The sequence below is a fragment of the Tachysurus fulvidraco genome, chromosome 26 (genome assembly GCF_022655615.1).
Source record: "Tachysurus fulvidraco isolate hzauxx_2018 chromosome 26, HZAU_PFXX_2.0, whole genome shotgun sequence".
In the NCBI taxonomy this organism is placed as follows: Eukaryota; Metazoa; Chordata; class Actinopteri; order Siluriformes; family Bagridae; genus Tachysurus; species Tachysurus fulvidraco.
In genome coordinates, this window is record NC_062543.1 from 13,609,146 (window position 1) to 13,630,346 (window position 21,201).

The 21,201-nt window shown below is 33.6% G+C and overlaps 2 protein-coding genes across 7 annotated transcripts in view; both read left to right on the forward strand.

Moving 5' to 3' along the window:
• The first annotated feature begins 4,124 nt into the window (after positions 1 to 4,124).
• On the forward strand, positions 4,125 to 9,881 carry LOC113641498 (microtubule-associated protein 1A-like). 6 transcript variants are annotated; one of them, XM_047809434.1, is made up of 11 exons: positions 4,250 to 4,668; positions 4,858 to 4,896; positions 5,249 to 5,262; positions 5,409 to 5,436; positions 6,271 to 6,327; positions 6,421 to 7,019; positions 7,263 to 7,275; positions 7,981 to 8,175; positions 8,261 to 8,451; positions 8,536 to 8,537; positions 9,037 to 9,375. In XM_047809434.1, exons 2-11 carry the CDS (start codon positions 4,881 to 4,883, stop codon positions 9,077 to 9,079), a joined length of 1,158 nt encoding a protein of 385 aa, XP_047665390.1. In that variant the 5' UTR covers positions 4,250 to 4,668; positions 4,858 to 4,880; the 3' UTR covers positions 9,080 to 9,375. The 6 variants fall into 6 exon arrangements, with proteins under 6 accessions (XP_027000008.2, XP_047665389.1, XP_047665391.1 ...); XM_027144207.2 differs by lacking the exons at positions 4,250 to 4,668; positions 8,536 to 8,537 and adding an exon at positions 4,125 to 4,156; XM_047809433.1 differs by lacking the exon at positions 8,536 to 8,537 and having other exon boundaries at positions 4,247 to 4,668; positions 9,040 to 9,375.
• Positions 9,869 to 21,201, forward strand: part of LOC113636639 (trichohyalin-like) — a 501,252-nt gene continuing 489,919 nt past the window's right edge. Inside the window, exons 1-14 of the mRNA XM_047809657.1 lie at positions 9,869 to 9,922; positions 10,104 to 10,142; positions 10,473 to 10,486; positions 10,637 to 10,662; positions 11,345 to 11,398; positions 11,668 to 12,392; positions 12,581 to 12,593; positions 12,680 to 12,693; positions 12,796 to 12,841; positions 13,920 to 13,952; positions 14,431 to 14,628; positions 14,717 to 14,916; positions 15,267 to 15,306; positions 15,486 to 16,199. Of these exons, the coding sequence (XP_047665613.1) occupies positions 11,368 to 11,398; positions 11,668 to 12,392; positions 12,581 to 12,593; positions 12,680 to 12,693; positions 12,796 to 12,841; positions 13,920 to 13,952; positions 14,431 to 14,628; positions 14,717 to 14,916; positions 15,267 to 15,306; positions 15,486 to 16,199 (2,014 nt within the window). The 5' untranslated portion in view covers positions 9,869 to 9,922; positions 10,104 to 10,142; positions 10,473 to 10,486; positions 10,637 to 10,662; positions 11,345 to 11,367. The remainder of the gene's footprint in view (positions 9,923 to 10,103; positions 10,143 to 10,472; positions 10,487 to 10,636; positions 10,663 to 11,344; positions 11,399 to 11,667; positions 12,393 to 12,580; positions 12,594 to 12,679; positions 12,694 to 12,795; positions 12,842 to 13,919; positions 13,953 to 14,430; positions 14,629 to 14,716; positions 14,917 to 15,266; positions 15,307 to 15,485; positions 16,200 to 21,201) is intronic.

The following is a 21,201-nucleotide window of genomic DNA, read 5'->3' on the forward strand; positions in this document are numbered from 1 at the left end:
GGTAAGCTAACCTTTTCACTCTACTTTAGTCGAAAATAATCGGATTTGAATGACTTTCTTGACGTCTATTTCTCATGCTATTATTTCTTTCTGGTCTCATTCACAGCTAAAGAAAAAAGGTACGACTATCATTTTTTTGCACTGAAACGCAGTAAAGAGAACAAATGTATGTCGATCTGGATTTGACAAATGTTGTATATATTTGCCATTTTATCATAAATGCCAATATTAGAATGAGACTTTCTTCCTAAACCAATATTCTAAATCACTGTCAAATTTTGATTAAAGGTATATTTTCCAAGATTTTGTTAACAACATCTAAAATCACCAAATATTCTAAGCACAAACACACCATGTTACTGCACTTAACTATAACATGGTGATTGAGAACAAAAGCTCCTTCTCTTTTATAATGATAATTGAATCTAATAAACTCTATTGTTTTCACTTATGTTTCAGAGTTTTTACATTTTTCTCCTGATAAGTGCCATTTTAAATAAAATAAATTTTAGAACCAGAGTCAAACAACAGAGTACAAATAAACACATAAATGTGTTGCTTCATTTAATCTATTGTTTTGTGCTTCTCTAAAACAGTTAAATGCTGCGAAGTCATTCCTCCAAAGGTACAAGCACCTTGTGAACAGTTCACAAAAGAACTTAAGAAAATAAGAAAATCTATGAAGATGACTCCAATGGAGGAGTGTAAAGCAGTTCTATATTATGTCCCCATTGTTTCACGAGCTGGAACTGATATCGAGGCTGCACTGCAAAAACTTAACAGCTTTGGAGGTTTGTTATAATAACATTAATCATTTTTGATGATGTGTCTAAATTATATATATATATATATATATATATATATATATATATATATATATATATATATATATATATATATATATATAATAAGAAAATAATATCTTAATTCATTTCTTTCAAAAACTGTTTACAGACAAATACATCGCACTAGTGGTGCTCCATCACACATTTGATCGAGAGCTCATTACACCAGACAGCAGCAGAACTGTGACCAGAGAAAAGACCTTCGTTGTTGACTGTCTGTTCAGTGAGGACAACGGACTGTTCTCGTGCCGCAAGAATGACGAAGCGATAAAAAAGGTTGCAGATTGGCTTAGGTTTGTGGTATGTATCCTGAAGTACAGTGGGTTTTCCGTCTGTTTGCCCTGTGTTAATGTAAAGATATTAGAACCTAAGAAACAACAGCAGAAGTTAAAGAATAGTTTAAAAATATTTTATTATGATTTCATTATGCTAAAATGTTCATATTTCCATTAAAATGGTGTTCTTTGATCCAATCAAGAAGACGTTCTTCAATAGTTTATTACTGAGTTTTATATAAATAGAATACTCTCTGGACAGTAAGATGCTGTTTATTGTTCAGTGAGCTTATCAATAATCCTTATAGAGTCCCTAAGTGCACTATGCTTTATATGCCTCATATTAACATGCATCATATTCTACTCCGCAGAAATACGAAAAACAGAAGCCTAAGAAAGTAAGTCATACAACCTTAAAAAAAAAATAATATAATGTTGCTGTCATATCTATACATCCTTGCCTAACCACAAACCCAAATATGCCTCACTTAACATATTCAGCACATTCTAAATTAATTCAGTTAATTAATTTGCATATTTGAAAGCTAGGTACCTAAATAATCACTCTCTAAAGCAAAACAAAGTAGTGACTGTAAATATGTTTACTAATGCAACAGTAGCTATTTTATTCAACTTGGCTAGAATCTCACCAAGTTGCTCATGAATATAACTATTATAAGATGCAAGCCAGTATCCAAATTAATTAGTAAGTGTGTCTCTACAAACCCCAAAGATTCTTGCCAATGGTGTTAGTGGGAGGACAAGCTATAGTGTGGACATGACATTGACATATTGAGACAAATTAAGAGAGCCTCATGTACCACCAACAATCCACATGTATTGATCTTGTACTACTATAAAATGACAGCTTTTTAACAGAATAATTTTCTATCACAGAAGATTCCTATACAATTCTGTAGTAACAATTAATGAACAAATGCTTCTTTTCCTGGTGATTAAAGCATAAAAAGACAAGGTGTTATTTAACAAAGAAAAACATATAATTATTTTTATGCCGATATTTATTGTGTATTAGTTTTATTCAGTTGAATGTCGCCAGGGCCTTGTACAAAAAAGAGGTGAGGAGCAATTACTCGATTATTTTAAAGATGTTTTTTCTGTATTTCTTGTTTTTTTTTACAAAGCCAGTAAAGGAAAAAGATGCCAGTGAGGAAAATGAAGCCAGTGAGGAAAAAGAAGCCAGTGAAGCTTCGGTTAGGAAGCCAGTGAGCAATAACAACAGAAGAAAGAAGAATACAGAAAAAAAATGAGCTAAAGGAAGGGTGGCTCTTACAACAGAATAGTACATATTGAATTACTTAAATGTCTGGGCTTTATGTGTGCTTATACTTTTCCTAAAACTGGCTGCTCAAAAGATTTATTTGGCTTTTCAAAATATTTTTTAATTAATACACAAATAGTTATGCTACACCAGAAAACCCAGTATTGAATAAGTACTAACACATGTGTATTAAATGCTAATAGAATAAACTGTTTCATTTCTGAATAACAAAATTAAAAAAAGCTGAAATGAACATCAGAAATCTTTACTTAAGTTTTTTTTATTTCAGTAAAAGGTTTGCTATTTCCCTCAGATTGCACATCGAAGAGATTCATTAGCATGGTGTCTAAATATTTTTTTTAAACAGATATATGTGTCTATACAGTACAGGTCACAGGTAACAGGTCACATAATGGACAAACCTGACCCATCAGACCTGTTCACCTAGAAGGTGTGATCCCTCTGGGGGTATTATTTGGTAACAAAGAAGGTGCACAGGTTTTTTTCATGGAATTTTAAACAGCCTAATGACAATATATATTGCCTGTTAAAAATACAACATAATTGATGTGTATATGTATTTGATCAACTTGGGATAAAAAGTGCAAAAATTTGGTATTTTGTTTTATACTAAATTGTTTTATGTCCTAATAACAGGAAGCAAATTTTTCTTTTTAGCTTGTAGGGCATGACGTTAATGTTCCTTTCTTTTCCACACAAAACTGTATGTAATCATGTTTGAGTCTTGGTTCACTTTGGTTCATGTATAAACAATGAACCTTACTCTGTATTTCCGGTCAGACCGGCTGTCAGATCAGCTCATGGTGTGACTGGGTGTGGAATAACAAAGTGAAAGCACTGCAGTGTTCCTGGTTGCTTTTGTGTTCACAACAGATTTGGGGGGAAAAATGAAATCCTACAGTCACTGCAGTGTTAGAGCATAATACTGACTTTACTTAGTTCATCCACAATGGGGCAGAATTTGCACATCTATGAGGAAGAGCATCTACCATAGAAGAAAAACATTTACCTCAAAGCAATGGTGGAGGGGCTTCAAATACTTCATTTTGGTGACCTTTTATGCACTAATTTGGGCTAGATCAGCTTGTCTGCTGGTATCTTAACGAGCACGCTTTTTGATGCACCTAAATTATTTACTGCATTGTTGTCAAATTGCTTCCTCGTGTACCACCTTTGTCAGTCCATACACAGTTCATAAGTTTAAAGACCACACTAACAACAGAATAGATTTAATAAACTTTACTGAAGTATTAATAATAATTATTTTCATTATCATTTCTTGACTCTCTGTCAATGCCTCTTTGCTTGTTGCTGTATTTGTCTGGACACTTATGGATTTAGTACACTGGTTAGTTCCAATCTTCTTGGGTGCAATTTAGAGAATATGTTACATGTTTTCCATGTAAAGAGCAACTCGCATGGTGTATTTAATCTATTTTGACTGATTTGAGACTGAAAAGTTTTAACAAGCTAACCTAAATAGATAAGGAAATGAATGTTTAATTGTAACAGTAATGAAATTACCTCCCTAGGACGTAACAGTTACGTTGCCAGCTGGTAAGTCATGAAATTACCAAAAATGATCAATAAATTATGTAACTAGTACGTCGTGTGTTAGCTGTAGAGGCATCGTAAATCAATTAATATACTAATCATTCCAGACAGGGGCGGTTCTAGACCTTTTGTAGGGTGGCTTCAGCCCCCTGTCTGTGATCTCAGCCACCCTAAAACTAGTAAGTATGATTTTTACTTTCAAAAATAATAAATAAAAATTACGTTAAAATGCAGGACATGACGTCGATGGGAAAGAAAATTACTTATCAGTTTGATCCAAGAGCGATTTTTTTTTACTTTGCTTATACGCGCGTGCTTTGTTGTCTTCCAATAGTGCGTCATCAGCTGTCTGCTTTATTAGAACGGAGAAACACAGGCACGCGCAGCGAACGTTCCGAACGTTAATCGGCGGAAAACCGCAAAGACGGTTATAGAAGTTTTTTTTTTTTTTTTAATAAAAATTAAGTGCATAGAATTTTCACAAATCCAGAGAATTTGGCACTTATGAACACTGTAGAGGTTAAAAATGAAAATTGAAATAGGCTTAAAGTGAATAAAGATTTTACTAAAGTAAATATGAAGTCTAGAGAAGAAGCCTAGAACAGGATGTGGGTTTGCATCAGCAGTGACTGTGAAAGTGAAACAGTTCAGCTTGTTGTGTGTGAGTTCCTCTAAAGCAGCAGATAAAGAAGTGAGTAAAGAGCTGTTAAATAATATATCTAAATATATTATGATATTGGATTCGATTACCTACATGACACGGAAAGAGAAAGATGATGACACTGAATCTCTCTCTCTCTCTCTCTCTCTCTCTCTCTCTCTCTCTCTCTCTCTCTCTCTCTCTCTCTCTCTCTCTCTCTCTCTCTCTCTTTGCTTTTAGTCTGAACCTACCGGAAGATAAAGATGGCAACTGAGAGAGGTATACAAAGGCTTTAAAGACTGTCATTTCTGAACATAAAACAGTAGTAAAATGTATATTATATAATATATTTATTTATATTAAATACTTTGTTTTATATTGTTTAATGTTTTGGGATATGACCTTTCAGTCAGAGGATTTTTATCAGTCATCATAAGCCAGTTAACTGTTAACAGAGTCTGATAAACTCACTGGGTTTCTGTTTCACAAAGCAGAATTTTAAATTTAGTCTAACTTTCAATGTTTTCTTTTTTTTTTAAACTGATGTATTTGCACCATCTACAAACTTAACGAAGGTGTTTTCTTCATGATGTCATCTTAATATCATGTTTCTTTCTGATGTTTTAAACAGATCATGTATCATTGGTAGGTTTATACTACAAATTTGCTCAAATCATTTCATTGATGGTAATCGGTACCATGTATATATCATTTGCTTATCAGATTACATTTTATTACAGAGCACAGAAAGTGTACTAGAAAGTTATTAAAAAGTATTTTTTATATTTCAGTCGAGTTCTGGGAAGCCTGAAGAATCAGGTAAGAATTACAGAGTTTAAAAGAGAAAACTCTCTGTAGAGGTCTATAAATCTACAGTGTTGTTTTCTATTGTATATAAATATGAAATATCTCTCTTTAGTCTAAATAGATTTTGGTGTTTTCATTCTGTACAATGGACAATATTACAGAATCGTACTGAAAGTGACACTATTTTATATTTTATACTCTGCTGTTGTTTACTAATGCTGTTTTTCCCTTCTCTTCTTTTGTTCTGCACATTATTACAGAGGTAAGTAAATAAAATGACTATTTCCCTCTTTTGGATGGTAATTTACTTCAAATGATATTATATACTATTTAATACTTTATGTTTAATATTAGTTTTTTTTTTGCCCCCAATAATTTTCTGGAGTATTATAAAGTAAATACTTCCTGTCAAGTGAACTTCCTGTCAGCCATTTTGGATTTTCAAAAATGCTGGGGTTTTTTCTTTTCTAATCCTTCTAATGTTTTTTTGTCTAATAGCCCAAAGTGTTTTGTTCAGTGATGATTATTTCTTTTGTCTAATGAATCACTGGGCAAAACTTCACAATATCTGGTATTTTTATTCAACTTAAGCTTGGTTAAAAAAAGTACTGATTAGATGAATAAACATACATTTCTGGACTTACATAAGGTTTTAATAACATTAAATGTAATAATAATAATAATAATAATAATAATAATAATAATAATAATAATAATAATAATAATAATGTATTGTTTCCTTACACACACAAAGAGCACTTTATTAATCTGTCAGCAGAGCTGCTCTAAAGTGTGTATAATTTACCCATGTAATTATTTGGAAATTAACGTCTTCTGCTTTTTAACAGAAGGAATATATAAATTGTGAAAACATGGAAAGACAAAAGGAAGGTGAAAGGTCAGGTGAGTGTGACAGTTTTTTTTTTTTTGTTTCTTAAGAAAGTAATGTAAACAAAAAAAACAATTAATCAATGTGTGTGTGTGTGTTTTTCATAGGACCCAGAAACAGTGCAAGTCGCATTGAAAAGGAAGTTACAGGACTTGAAGGTACAAATATGAAACCAGATCAAACAACTAATGTTTCAGAGGAAAGCGAAAATTCTCAATCTGAGAGAAACCAACAACTGAACCCAGAACACATCGACACTGACAATGTGGAGGACATGGAGCAAAGAAATGAGAGTCAGGAAGAAATAATGAGACAGAATTTAAAGAGATATAAAGAACCTCTGACAGAAAATACACAAACACTTCAGGAGAAGGACAAGACACTGGAAGAGAAGGAGAAACAGCTCAGTGATGTAAGAGAAGAATTGAGAAAATCAAATATGATGATAGAAAAGTATCAGACACAATTGAAGGACAAAGACAGACAACTGGTGAGTGTGGGGAAAGAACTGGAAACCAGTACAAATAAACTGTACACACTGGAACAGGAGCTACAGGCCATGATCACTGTAGTGAAGCAACAGAAATCTGAGTTAGCAGAAAAAAAACAACAGCTTGAAGAGAAAGACAGACTTCTGGCTGAAACTAGAAAAAAACTGGAAATGAAGGATGAGACCCTGGAACACAAGGGCACACATTTATTTCAGGTAAAAAATGAACTGAAAAAAAAAAACAGAAGTTAAAAGAGAAATAGTCAGAGCTAAAAAAATGTATATAGTGTGTCTGTTGAAAAAAAAGATTGATTTTTGTGGTCATTGTGCATGAACTTGTGCAGAATGTAGCTTTGGTAAGAATTTTGCTTCTCTACTTTAGTCGAAAACAATCGTATTTGAATGAATTTCTTGACATCTTTTTCTCATGCTATTATTTCTTTCTGGTCTCTTTTACAGAAAAAGAAAAAAGGTACGACTATAATTTTTTTGCACTGAAAAGCAGTAAAGAGATAAAATGTATGTCGATCTGGATTTGACAATTGTGTATATTTGCCATTTTATCATAAATGCCAATATTAGAATGAGACTTTCTTCCTAAACCAATATTCTAAATCACTGTCAAATTTTGATTAAAGGTTTATTTTCCAAGATTTTGTTAACAACATCTAAAATCACCTAATATTCAAATGTTAATCTATTAAATTACATTTTGCATGTTCTAGGATGTTTCAGGATGATGTAATTTGTCTATGATTAATTGTAAATCAGGCTACTACTGATCATGTTATTTACCATATTCACCACACTACAGGTACATTCAGCTTAACCATTCCAGTTTAAAGCTGTAAGCACAAACGCACCATGTTGCTGCACTTAACTATAACATGGTGATTGAGAACAAAAGCTCCTTCTTTATTTTTTTGTAAGCCTAATAATGAAACCCCCACATGACCCGAGGTAGTTCGGATAAGCGGTAGAAAATGAGTGAGTGAGTGAGTAATAATGAATCCCTATTGTTTTCACTTATGTTTCAGAGTTTTTACATTTTTCTCCTAATAAGTGTCAATTTAACTAAAACAAATTTTAGAACCCGAGTCAACAGAGTACAAATAAACACATAAATTCAGTATGTGTTGCTTTATTTAATCTATTGTTTTGTGCTTCTCTAAAACAGTTAAATGCTATGAAGTCATTCCTGCAAAGTTACAAGCACCTTGTGAACAGTTCAGAAAAGAACTTAAAAGAATTAGAAAATCTATGAAGATGTCTACAGAGGACAAGTGTAAAGCAGTTCTATATTATGTCCCCATTGTTTCACGAGCTGGAACTGATATCGAGGCTGCACTGCAAAAACTTAACAGCTTTGGAGGTTTGTTATAATCATTTTTGATGATGTGTCTTAATTATGATATATATTTAAGTCTTTATTAATTTCTTTCAAAAAATGTTTACAGACAAATACATCGCACTAGTGGTGCTCCATCACACATTTGATCGAGAGCTCATTACACCAGACAGCAGCAGAACTGTGACCAGAGACAAAACTATCATTGTTGACTGTCTGTTCAGTGAGGACGAGGGACTGTTCTCGTGCCGCAAGAATGACGAAGCGATAAAAAAGGTTGCAGATTGGCTTAGGATTGTGGTATGTATCCTGAAGTACAGTGGGTTTTCCATCTGTTTGCCCTGTGTTAATGTAAAGATATTAGAACCTAAGAAACAACAGCAGAAGTTAAAGAATAGTTTAAAAATATTGAAAAATATAAAAATATAAAACTGTTCTTTGATCCAATCACGAAGACTTGTATATAGTTTATTACTGAGTTTTATATAAATATTATACTGTGTATATAATATTTTACCGGACAGTAAAAGACTGTTTATTGATCAGTGAGCTTATCAATAATCCATACAACCTTAAATAAATAAATAAATAAATAAATAAATAAATAAATAAATAAATAATGTTGCTGTCATCAGTACATCCCTGCCTAAATATGCCTCACCTAACATATTCAGCACATTCTTAATTCATTCAGTTACTTTGCATATTTACAAGTTAGGTGCGTAAATAATCACTCTCTAAAGCGAAACAAAGTAGTTACTTTATATATGTTTACTAATGCAACAGTAACTATTTTATTAAAAATTTGTACTAAAAAGGAGGTGAGGAGCAATTGCTAAATTATTTTTAAGATGTATTTTTTGTGTGTGTTTCTTGTTATTTTAGAAAAAAAAAAAAAGTGAAGCCAGTGAGGAAAACAAAGCAATAACAACCGGACAGAAGAAAAATGAGCTAAAGGAAGGGCGGCTCTTACAACAGAATAGTACATACTGAATTACTTAAATGTCTGGGCTTTATGTGTGCTTATACTTTTCCTTAAACTGGCTGCTCAAAAGATTTTTTTTGGCTTTTCAAAATATTTATTTTTAATTAATATACAAATGTTTATGCTACACCAGAAAAAAACAGTATTGAATAAGTACTAACACGTGTATTAAATGCTAATAGAATAAACTGTGTTTCATTTCTGATTAACAAAATGAATAAAAGCTGAAATGAACATCAGAAGTCTTTACTTAAGTTTTTTTATTTCAGTAAAAGTAAAAGTTAGAGTAAAAGGTTTGCTATTTCCCTCAGATTGCACATTGTAGAGATTCATTAGCATGGTGTCTAAATATTTTTTTAAACATTTACCTCAATGCAACGATGCAGGAAATGGTTGAACTAATTAACTAATTAAATATTTAAAGAAAGATATAAGACCTACTATTTATATACATGGTTACAATGTCACTTTCACTCTTTATTCTGCAGTCTGAAGCTATTGTTTAGTTTATTTCAGAGTTCAGAGCATCAGAAGTGAATTTAAATACATAATACCAGAGTCCAGTGTCCTTAAGAATATGGACCTCACACCAAGTTTTTCAATGAATTAGCTACAGTTAACACAGGGAAACATATAGAAGGGTTAGCACATAAACTGTAAATAAAGCTTTTACTAAAGTAAATATTATGTCTAGAGAACAGGAAGTGGGAAGGGTGCAACCAGCAAGTGAAAGTGAAACAGTTCAGCTTGTTGTGTGCGAGTTCTTCTAAAGCAGCAGACAAAGAAGTGAGTAAAGAGCTGTTAAATAATATATTTAAATATACTATAATATTGGGTTTGATTACCTACATGACATAGAAAGAGAAAGACGATGACACTGAATCTCTCTCTCTCTCTCTCTCTCTTTCTCTTTCTCTTTCTCTTTCTCTCTCTCTCTCTCTCTCTCTCTCTCTCTCTCACTTTTTAGTCCGAACCTAAAGAAAGATAAAGATGGCAACTGAGAGAGGTATACAAATTCTTTAAAGACTGTCATTTCTGAACATAAAACAGTAGTAAAATTTATATATTAAATATTTTGTTTTATATTGTTTAATGTTTTGGGATATGACCATTCAGTCAGAAGATTTTATCAGTCATCACAAACCATGAGTTAACTGTTAACAGAGTCTGATAAAGTTTCTGTTTCTTTTTCACAAAACAGTATTTTAGATTTATTCTAACATTCAGTGTTTTCCTTTTTAAAAACTGATGTATTTGCACCATCTACAAACTTAACGAAGGTCTTTTCTTCATGATGTCATCTTAATATCATGTTTCTTTCTGATGTTTTAAACAGATCATATATCATTGGTAGGTTTATATTACAAAATTTACTCAAATCTTTTCATTGATGGTAATCATAGGTACCATACGTAGATTATTTGCTTATCAGATTAAATTTTAATACAGAACACAGAAAATGTACTAGAAAGTTATTAAAAATATTTTTTTATATTTCAGTTCTATTGGGAAGTCTGAAGAATCAGGTGAGAATTAAAGGTTCTAAAAGAGAAAACTCTCTGTATAGGTCTATAAATCTTTGTTTTAAAATCTGTAAATCTGTGTTGTTTTCTATTGTAAATAAATATGAAATTTCTCTCTTTAGTCTAAATGTATTTTGGTGTTTTCATTCTGTGTATAAACCCCAATGGACAATATTACAGTATAGTACTGAAAGTGACACTATTTTATATTTTTTACTCTGCTGTTGTTTACTAATGCTGTTTTTCCCTTCTCTTTTGTTCTGCACATTATTACAGAGGTAAGTAAATAAAATGACTATTTTCCTCTTTTCGATAGTAATTTTTTTCAAATGACATTAGATACTATAATTCTTTATATTTAATATTATTTTTTTTGCCCCCAATAATTTTCTGGAGTATTATAAAGTAAATACTTCCTGCCATTTTGGATTTTCAAAAAGGATGTATTATTATTATTATTATTATTATTATTATTATTATTATTATTATTATTATTATTATTATTATTATTATTGTTAATAATAATAGTAATAATAATAACAACAACAACAACAACAACAATAATGTATTGTTTCCTTACACACACAAAGAGCACTTTATTAATCTATCAGTAGAGCTGCTCTAAAGTGTGTATAACTTAGCCGACCTATGTAATTAATTGTAAATTACTGTCTTCTGCTTTTTAAGAAATATATAAACTGTGAAAACATGGAAAGGCAAAAGGAAGGTGAAATGTCAGGTGAGTGTGACTGATTATTTATCTTTTGTTTCTTAAGATAGTAATGTACAAAAAATCAATTAATCAATCAATGTCTCTCTCTCTCTCTCTCTCTCTCTCTCTCTCTCTCTCTCTCTCTCTCTCTCTCTCTCTCTCTCTCTCTCTCTCTCTCTCTCTCTCTCTCTCTCTCTCTCTCTCTCTCTCTCTCTCTCTCTCTCCCTCTCTCTCTCTGTGTGTGTGTGTGTGTGTGTGTGTGTGTGTGTGTGTGTGTGTGTGTATGTTTTGCATAGGACCCAGAGACAGTGCAAGAAGCATTGAAAAGGAAGTAACAGGAATTGAAGGTACAAATATCAAAGCAGATCAAACAACTAATGTTTCAGAGGAAAGCGAAAATTCACAACCTGAGAGAAACCAACAACTGAACCCAGAACACATCGACACTGACAATGTGGAGGACATGGAGCAAAGAAATGAGAGTCAGGAAAAAATAATGAGACAGAATTTAAAGACAAATAACGAACCTCTGACAGAAAATACACAAACACTTCAGGAGAAGGACAAGACACTGGAAGAGAAGGAGAAACAGCTCAAACAGACAAGAGCTGAACTGGACAAAACAATTAAGGCGTTAGAAGACAGTCAGCGACACGTGGAGGAGAAAAACACACAACTAGAGAATCTGAACAAACTGCTGATGGAGAAAGAAACACAGCTGAAGAACACAGATAAAGAGCTGGAAACCAGTACAAATAAACTGGACACACTGGGACAGGAGCTGCAGGACAAGCAGAGACAACTACAGGACACGATGATCGTAGTGGAGCAACAGAAATCTGAGGTAGCAGAAAAAAAACAAGAGCTTGAAGAGAAAGACAGACTTCTAACTGAGAGAGAGACACAGCTAATGGAAAGAGACAAAGAGCTTCAGGAGAAAGACAGACTTCTGGCTGAAACTAGACAAACACTGGAGATGAAGGATGAGACCCTGGAACACAAGGGCACACATTTTCTTCAGGTAAAAGATGAACTGGAAAAAAACAGAAGTTAAAAGAGAAATAGTCACAGCTAAAGAAATATATATAGTGTGTCTGATTATCTGTTAAAAACTATAGACTCTCTACTTTAGTCGAAAATAATCAGATTTGAATGACTTTCTTGACATCTTTTTCTCATGCTATTATTTCTTTCTGGTCTCTTTTACAGAAAAAGAAAAAAGGTACGACTATCATTTACAAACTTGACAAAGGTGTTTTTTTCATGATGTCATTTTAATATCATGTTTCTTTCTGATGTTTTAAACAGGTCCTTTCTCATTGGTAGGTTTGTACTACAAATTTGCTCAAATCTTTTCATTGATGGTAATCATAGAGCACAGAAAATGTACTAGAAAGTTATTAAAATATTTTTTTATATTTCAGTTGAGGCCTGGGAAATCTGGGACTTCTGGGAAGTCTAAAGAAACAGGTGAGAATTAGAGACTAAAAGAGAAAACTCTCTGTAGAGGTCTATAAATCTACAATGTTGTTTTTATAGTAAATAAATATTAAATTTCTCTCTTTAGTCTAAATAGAGTTTAATGTTTTCTTTCTGTACATAAACTCCAATGGACAATGTTACAGAATAGTGCTGAAAGTGACACTATTTTATATTTTATACTCTGCTGTTGTTTACTAATGCTGTTTTTCCCTTCTCTTCTTTTGTTCTGCACAATATTACAGAGGTAAGTAAATAAAATGACTATTTTCCTCTTTTGGATGGTAATTTACTTCAAATGATTTTGGACACTATTTAATTCTTTATGTTTTCACTATTTAATTGAAGTTCTTTTGTTTCCCAATAATTTTCTGGAGTATTCTACAGTAAATGCTTCCTGTCAACAATTTTGCAATTTTCAGAAAAGCTTTCTTTATTTCTCCTTATAATCCTTCCATTTTTTTGTCTAATATCCAAAAAGTGTATTATTAATTAATTTTTTTTTTGTCTTTCAAATGCAGATTGAATCCTAGATAAAAAAAAAAAAAGTTTTGCTGAAAATATTTCAATAACAGTACAGCAAACACAACTGAAAACACAATGCACAAATCAATGTAACTGGTAAAATAAAAAAATAAAAAATAAACAAACAAACAAAATCCAAGGTGTGGGTAAAGCATATCAAGGCAATCAGGATTTACACAATAATAAATATCATCAAGGCACTGCAATAAATATTAATGTCCTTTTGTAGAGGAAAAGCATGAACTAACCCAGAATAAGAGAGTGCGACCTCTGCTGATGGGAAGAGGAAACATCCACTTATTCACAGAGCTATTACACTGAGGGATTATTTCTGTTTATGTGATGTCCTTTTTGTTCACAAGTCCAGATGAATGTGATTGATGACATAAGCCACTTATTCTGATTTTCTAGTTTTAGACTAACTTTATTATAATCTAACTATATTCTTAGATGAAGAAACACTGTTACAGCCTGTTATAGACTTTATTTAATTGAGATTATCTTGGACAGTGTGAAAACCACAGGGTGTGTAATTTGTTCCCACAGGGTGCATCTGCATTAAGGACTGAAAAGTCAAGTGAGTATAAGAAAATCCCAAATATTCAGTGGGATCAGACACAACATTTTCCTTTAATACAGATCCTTTTATAAAGATCATACTTAGGACTCTTAAAAAGTGATCATGTGCAGATTTCTCTGCTGACAAAGTTGAACAAAACATCTGCAAACATCATGTTTCATACAATGCTCAATTAAATTAGTCTGATTTTTAGCACAACATCTTTCTTTAACTCCTACTCTGTCAGCCAAAATCCTCTTCAACTTTCCCTTTTTATATAAACATTAATATATATAAAACGTTCATATTTGGAAGCTTTTTCGGTGAGAAGTTTAATAAACATCTGGGATCGTGTACCAGTGAACATTGTTAAAATGTAGGAATTTCTAAAAACTGTAGTTTTTATAGTATATGAAAATAATTGTGGTATAAATATAATCTATATTTAATAAAAAAAATACAAAATTAAAAAAATATTTTTCCTGTTTGTTCACAGATTTAAAGTTTAAGCTGATTTTATCTGGAAAAACACTGAATACCCACAAGGAATTCATAACTCGTCTTAAACAACGAGTTCACCTGAAGGAGGTGAATACAGAGGATGAGTGTGATTTCATTCTGGTTTTCTGCCCGATTGTGACACGAGCTGGAACTGACATTGAAGCAGCAATGAAACGTCTACATGATATTTCAGGTAACTACAAAATATTCTCTAAAATAATACATTATGTTTGCTGAATTACATTTGTATATAGTGAACAAGTTGTGTGGATTTTTTACAGACACCAAACCTGTAGTCCTGGTGGTGCTCCATCACACATTTGATCCAGAGTGTGTTGTTCTAGACAGCAGCAAATGTGTAAACAGAAAGAATATGATCGCAGTCGACTGTCTGTTCTATGAAGATACAGGATTACTGCAGTGTCTGAAGAATCATGAATCACTGGACAAAACTTCACAATATCTGGTATTTTTATGTAATGTAAGCAAATATTATCTAAGAGGGTTATTCATTTTTAGTCAAAAGTAAAAGCTTATGACACACATTATTTTATAAATCTATAGCACATACAAGTGCTTACTTATTAGTTCATAATTACTTGGTACAAAACTACTGAGTGGATCAATAAACCTACATTTCTGGACTTATATTACATAGAATAATACATAACATTTTAATAACATTAAACATCATCATCATCATCATTTGTTGTTTTCTTACACACACTTAGATCACTTTATTAAACTGTCAGTTGCTCTAAAGTGTGTATAATTCAGAGGACCGGACTAGACTAATGAAGTAACATTTAACCCACATTTCTGCTTTAACAGGAGAAAGAACTACAAATAAAACTGAAAAAGCAAGAGCAAGGTGAGTGAGACTGATTTTGTTTCTTACAGCCAGCTGTAAATAGTAATGTAATAAATAAAAGCTATCAATCAACCAACCAATCATTCAACAAAATCAGTCACTGTGTGTGTGTGTGTGTGTGTGTGTGTGTGTGTGTGTGTGTGTGCGCGTGTGTTTGTATGTTTGCTTGTGTTATATAGAACTGAGAAAGAAAACAAGAGTCAGTGAAGAGAAAGATGAAGAGGATTTAGAGTATTTAAAGAAGCAACAGAAAACTGACTTAATGGAAAAAAACAGAGATCTTTTGGAGCAGTTGGAAGACAAAAAGACAAAACTGGAGAGTGTGGTGAAAGAACTAGAAACCAGTACAAATAAACTAATAGAAAGAAATAAACAACTTCAGGAGAAAGACAGACTTCTGACAGAAAATACACAAACACTTCAGAAGAAGGACAAGACACTGGAAGAGAAGGAGAAACAGCTCAAACAGACAAGAACTGAACTGGACAAAACAATTAAGGAGTTAGAAGACAGTCAGCGACACGTGGAGGAGAAAAACACACAACTAGAGAATCTGAACAAACTGCTGAAGGAGAAAGAAACACAGCTGAAGGACACAGATAAAGAGCTGGAAACCAGTACAAATAAACTGGACACACTGGGACAGGAACTGCAGGACAAGATGATCGTAGTGGAGCAACAGAAATCTGAGTTAGCAGAAAATAAACAACAGCTTGAAGAGAAAGACAGACTTCTAACTGAGAGAGAGACACAGCTAATGGAAAGAGACAAACAGCTTCAGGAGAAAGACAGACTTCTAGAGGAGAAAACAAAGCAGCTGCAGGAACAGACAGATCCAGAATCATCAGCTACCATCAGGAGAAAAAGCAGCAAGGAACTTTTACCTCCAAAAAGTGAGCAATATGTAATAAGTTTCTCAGAATGTCATTGTTTCCAAATATTCATTTAATAAATTAATACATAAATATACTGTAATGATCCTTAATAGTGCAAACCTTCAGATATTATAAGGAAATGTAATTTAAACAGTGACAGGGGTTAGTTATAGTGTATAAGACATAACTTTATTATATCATCTGTCTAACTCTACCTTCTGAAGAATGTCTCTCATTCTGACTGGTTCTGATGTTTCCTAGTGAGTGAAGAGACTCAGGACTCAGCAGCACCAATCAGGAGAAAACACAGTATGGAGGGAAATCGTCCAACATGTGAGTGATTAATTATTGTTGTGTGTTTAATTTGAAACTCAACAGTAGTTTAAGGTAAAAAAGATGAATATAAAGAGAGGCAGCAGACAGATTTAGGCACTAGATTTAGGTAAAATGAAAAACATTAAATTTCTCTGGATTCTGAGCAGCGTGACAGAAAATCATTTATATGGACGACATCAATCTTTCCTCCGTCAATCACAGTGACATTAACATGATGAGGATTTAGAGTATGAGTTATATAAAGGCAGTCAGCCTCCATACTCCATAGAACAGCGTCATCACCACAATGCAGTAAGTGATTCTGTATTAAATGATTCATTCTTGTTCATTTCAGTGGGTGGAGAATCGTCTAGTCCACATTATCCTGCGTCGGTTCCTGTAGCAGAACTGAGGCTGGTGGTGCTGGGGAGGACGGGGTCTGGGAAGAGTGTAACAGGAAACATCATCCTGGGCAGAGAGGAGAGGAACCAGGCTGCTACGTCTACAGCTACATCTACAGCCACCCAGCAGAGTGAGAGCACACAGGGGGAGGTGGCTGGGAGGAAGGTGACTGTGGTGGACACGCCTGACTGGTTCTCTTCTGAACTCTCTCTGGAGAAGCTGAGACAGGACGTGGGACTCTGTGTCTGTCTGTCTGCTCCAGGACCCCATGCCTTCCTCCTGGTCATACCTCTAAAGCAGCCTACAGGAGAGGAGAGAGGGATGCTGGAGAAAATGGAGAAGATCTTTGGAGAGAGATGTTGGAGAAACACAATGATCATATGCAGTGTTACTGATGAATGTGAGAAGAAGAACATTGAGGACTTTATCCAATCAGGAGACCAGGAGGTCCAGAGACTTGTAGAGAAATGTGGGGACAGGTTTCACTGTCTCAACATTAATGACAGTGGAGATGGTTCTCAGGTCTCAGAGCTGTTGGAGAAGATAGAGAAGATGGTTGAAGGAAGCAGAGAGAAATTCTACAGCAGTGACATCTACCTGGAGACTGAATCTCAGATCAGAGCAATGAAAGCAACGATTCTGAAGGAAAGAAAAGAGAAAAGAGAGAGAGAGGAGAAGGACATGAAAGAAAAAATAGAGAAGGAGGTGCAGGATTCTCTGAGAAAGATAGAGGGAGTGATCGAGGAACATGAAGGGGACATCAGACAACTTAATGACCGAACAACTGAACTGGAGAGAAAGATGAAAGAAGAGAGGGATGAAGAGAAAAAGAAAGAACTTGAGAGGGAGCTGAAACAAGAGGTAGACAAAAGGACAGAAATGGAAGGAAAGGTGAAGAAACTAAAAGAAAAGAGAGAGAGGGAGAGAAAAGAGATGGAGGAGAGACACAAGCAGGAGATGGAGGAGATCAGGGAGGTGTATGAAGGAGAGATCAGAATGGAGGCAGAGAGAAAGATCATGAAGATCATCCTGCCTGAACTCCAGAGAAACATGTTGTCCTCAAAAACAAAGATGCAGGAAGATTTCAGCAGACAGATGGAGGAGAAGAACAGAGAGATGGAGAATCTTCAACAGAAACTTTCACAGCTCACAGATTCTCACAGTCTGCTTGAAGAGGTTTATGAGAAAACTGTCAGAGAAAGTTCAGAGAGAGCTTCTCTAAAAGGAGAGGCATCAAAGGGAATCTCTCAGAAATTTAAAGGCTTATTTAAATGAGTGACAGAGTTCATAAAGCAGCAGAGATTCAAAGGGTCTGAAATGAGGCGCATCAGCCAGTGATGGTAGACATGACGGAGCTAGAGACAGAAGCCTAAGGATAAAGCAAGAAGCTAATAAACAGGATTAAACTTTTTTATAAGCAAACTCTGCGGGGGAAAAGACCTAATAGCCAAATAATTCTTAAAAGAACAGGATTTTTACAGGGCTAAATATTTATAATAATTATTATTATTAACAATAAGCTAGTTACTGCTACTTACTTGTCATACAGTACAACCTACAAATATAATCAATGGGGCTAGTTTGGGAACTTTTACACACTGAAGAAATCACATCATGACACAAAGTGTTTTATTCTTCTTATACAACAGCAATTTGCTCACAATTACATTTGTATTAACAAAAGAAGAACACTTTAAACTACTTATCCCTTTATAGCTACATCTAATGTGTAGATACATCCTTAAACTAGCTAGTTATTGTTATCACTTACATTACATATTACACACTAGACATCACATATTACACACTAACTTATAGCTTGAATATCTTGTAAGTTAACAAAAGTGAAAAATGATATATATTTTTACATATATATTTTTTTAATAGTTACAAATTTATTAGTTTTAACAAATATCACCTGGTGCAGCTGTCTGTAACAGACTATTTTGAGACTTTAATATTGAAAATAATTTAATGAGAAAAATAAATAATCATGAACCAACATATCTGTGATCCTTGCAAATATCTAGCAGGTTTGTCAGACTTTATAAACTTTGTAAAATATTGCCATGTTGTTGCCATATATGGCTTTAATGTTATATATCTCAATGAGATTGATATTTTGTTTATATTTTGTAAAATTTTATTAGAAAAATGAATTTGTGAAAGTATTTATGAATGATGTATATATTTGATTGTACATTTAATTGTTTTTAAACTGTATTAATAAATGTGAACATGTACTGTACATATGTGTGTACTTATTTAGCATTTTTATTTTAACCTGTTTATATACCATTAAGTTACCAAAGAATCTCTGACTCTAACGCAAGAGCCGAGAAAACAGGTACAGTACATGATGTTAATATTTTAAACCCTATTTCATTTCAACAATCAACTAGAGGATGAATTTGTATAAACAAAGACAGTCTTAATAAAGGTCTGGCATTGTGAGACATTTTCTCTTGACATGTCAGAGTGTGTGCTGCTATGATGTTCATCTAAAACTCACCAACAGCAGGAGGGTTTCAGATTATACCACATGTGACATGTAAACTGGAACTGAAATAGCAGAACTCCAGTTCAGACGCTTTCTCTGTGATGTGACTGCTTTGTTTTCTATTTATCAGCATCAAGACAGAGAAAAGAGACTGATGAAGGAATCACATATCTATAGATGTTATTATTCCTGTTATAACTAATAACTCAGATGTTCCACAATATTTACATGTTAAACTAAATGGAAAAAGTAACGTGTCATTCTTTAATTAATAAACACTAAGAATGTTTGTAATAAGTAAATAATCTATTTCCATGTGGGAACAGTAACCTAATCATTAATCATCTTCCTCTAACCGAACACCTCCAAGTGTTTTATTCTGTAATGGTGTTAGTTAGGGGAGTCTATAATGATAGAAACACAGGAACTGAAACCATATAGTGACACTCAGCGTGGACTTTTATTTTCTGTGGTCTATTGGTTTTTAAAGTAGGGCTGAATGCAGTGAGAAAAGTGAAGAATGATGATGTGTGTAGAGACGACAGACTCGGATTTAACACGTCAGTAGTGTTTGTAGTGCGCCATCTAGTGGAATCAACTAACACGCAGTGTATTGCAGGAAAAAAGAGAAAATGCGTCTTTAGGACAATTTTGTAAATATTTGACGGATTAAACAGACCAACAGGCCGTAGTTTCCCCAGCACTGTTATAAATGTTGAAAACAATAATCACACTTCTGCAATCACACAATCCACTGCAGCGGGTTAAAATTCACACCAGAGCCTGTGCATTAAAGATACAGATGGAGTCCGTGGTACAAACTATAGTCTTAAGAAGAACATTAGGGGGCAGAAAGCAGCCCCACAGAGCACACAATAATAAATAAATACATCTTTCTCAGCAAATCCCTGCACCTCAAACTGGGACACGCCCATAGCGCGCCAATCAAATCTCTCGGAAGAAGTGACGTCACCATCTTTCTCCGCCAATGGAAGGGGGAGGAGAAGATTTAGAAGACAGAAAATAGAAAACAGAGAAAAATTATTTAGATAGATAATTTGGAAGATAAGAAAAACTGACAGATACAAAGAATGAAAGGAAAGATGGACAAACAGGCAGCTTTAGACTTTGTGAATGTTCTATAATAATTTTCTAATAATTTTCTGTATTTCTTTATTGTCTATTATTATTATTATTATTATTATTATTATTATTATTATTATTATTAATGCAATAGCGTAAGTTTGATTTTGACATTGGTGGGGATATAATTTATTTGACATTGGTGGGGACAACATTGCCTGTATTTTGTGCATAAAACTGTCGTTATAAGAATACTTCCTTACTCACATACCGGTAACCTGCATAATCACGTTGCATATTGCTTCATACAACGGAATACAGCCGCAGCCGACCTCAACACATTAGCGTGAAAGAAAGCCAATCAAACAGCGACGTGGGTTAGAGAGGCGGGACTCAAAAAAGACGGGATTCATTGCAGGGGGTAAATCTGTTAACCGTTTGTGTTCCACAAGTTGCGCTATTTTTTACAGAACGCCGTTGTAAAATATTTTAATCTTATTTAATGATTCATGGATAAATGTTAAATGTTAAATCAGTAAAAAAGCACAAGACACAGACGGACATCAGTGGTTATGTATAAATGTATATATAGGGTTGGTCGAATTATTGCTAGGGACAATTGAGTGCTCCCTGGATATTGGTAGGGACATGTCCCTACCGTCCCTACCCATAACGGCCCCCTTGATTAATGTATATAATAAGACCTAATAAGGCTGAACT

What these genes read in the sequence shown, in the direction of transcription:
- LOC113641498 (XM_027144207.2), top strand. An exon ending in TGGGAAGCCTGAAGAATCAG is followed by an intron (nt 5,437 to 6,270) that starts GTAAGAATTACA and finishes CTGCTTTTTAAC; the next exon opens with AGAAGGAATATATAAATTGT. An exon ending in AAAGGAAGGTGAAAGGTCAG is followed by an intron (nt 6,328 to 6,420) that starts GTGAGTGTGACA and finishes TGTTTTTCATAG; the next exon opens with GACCCAGAAACAGTGCAAGT.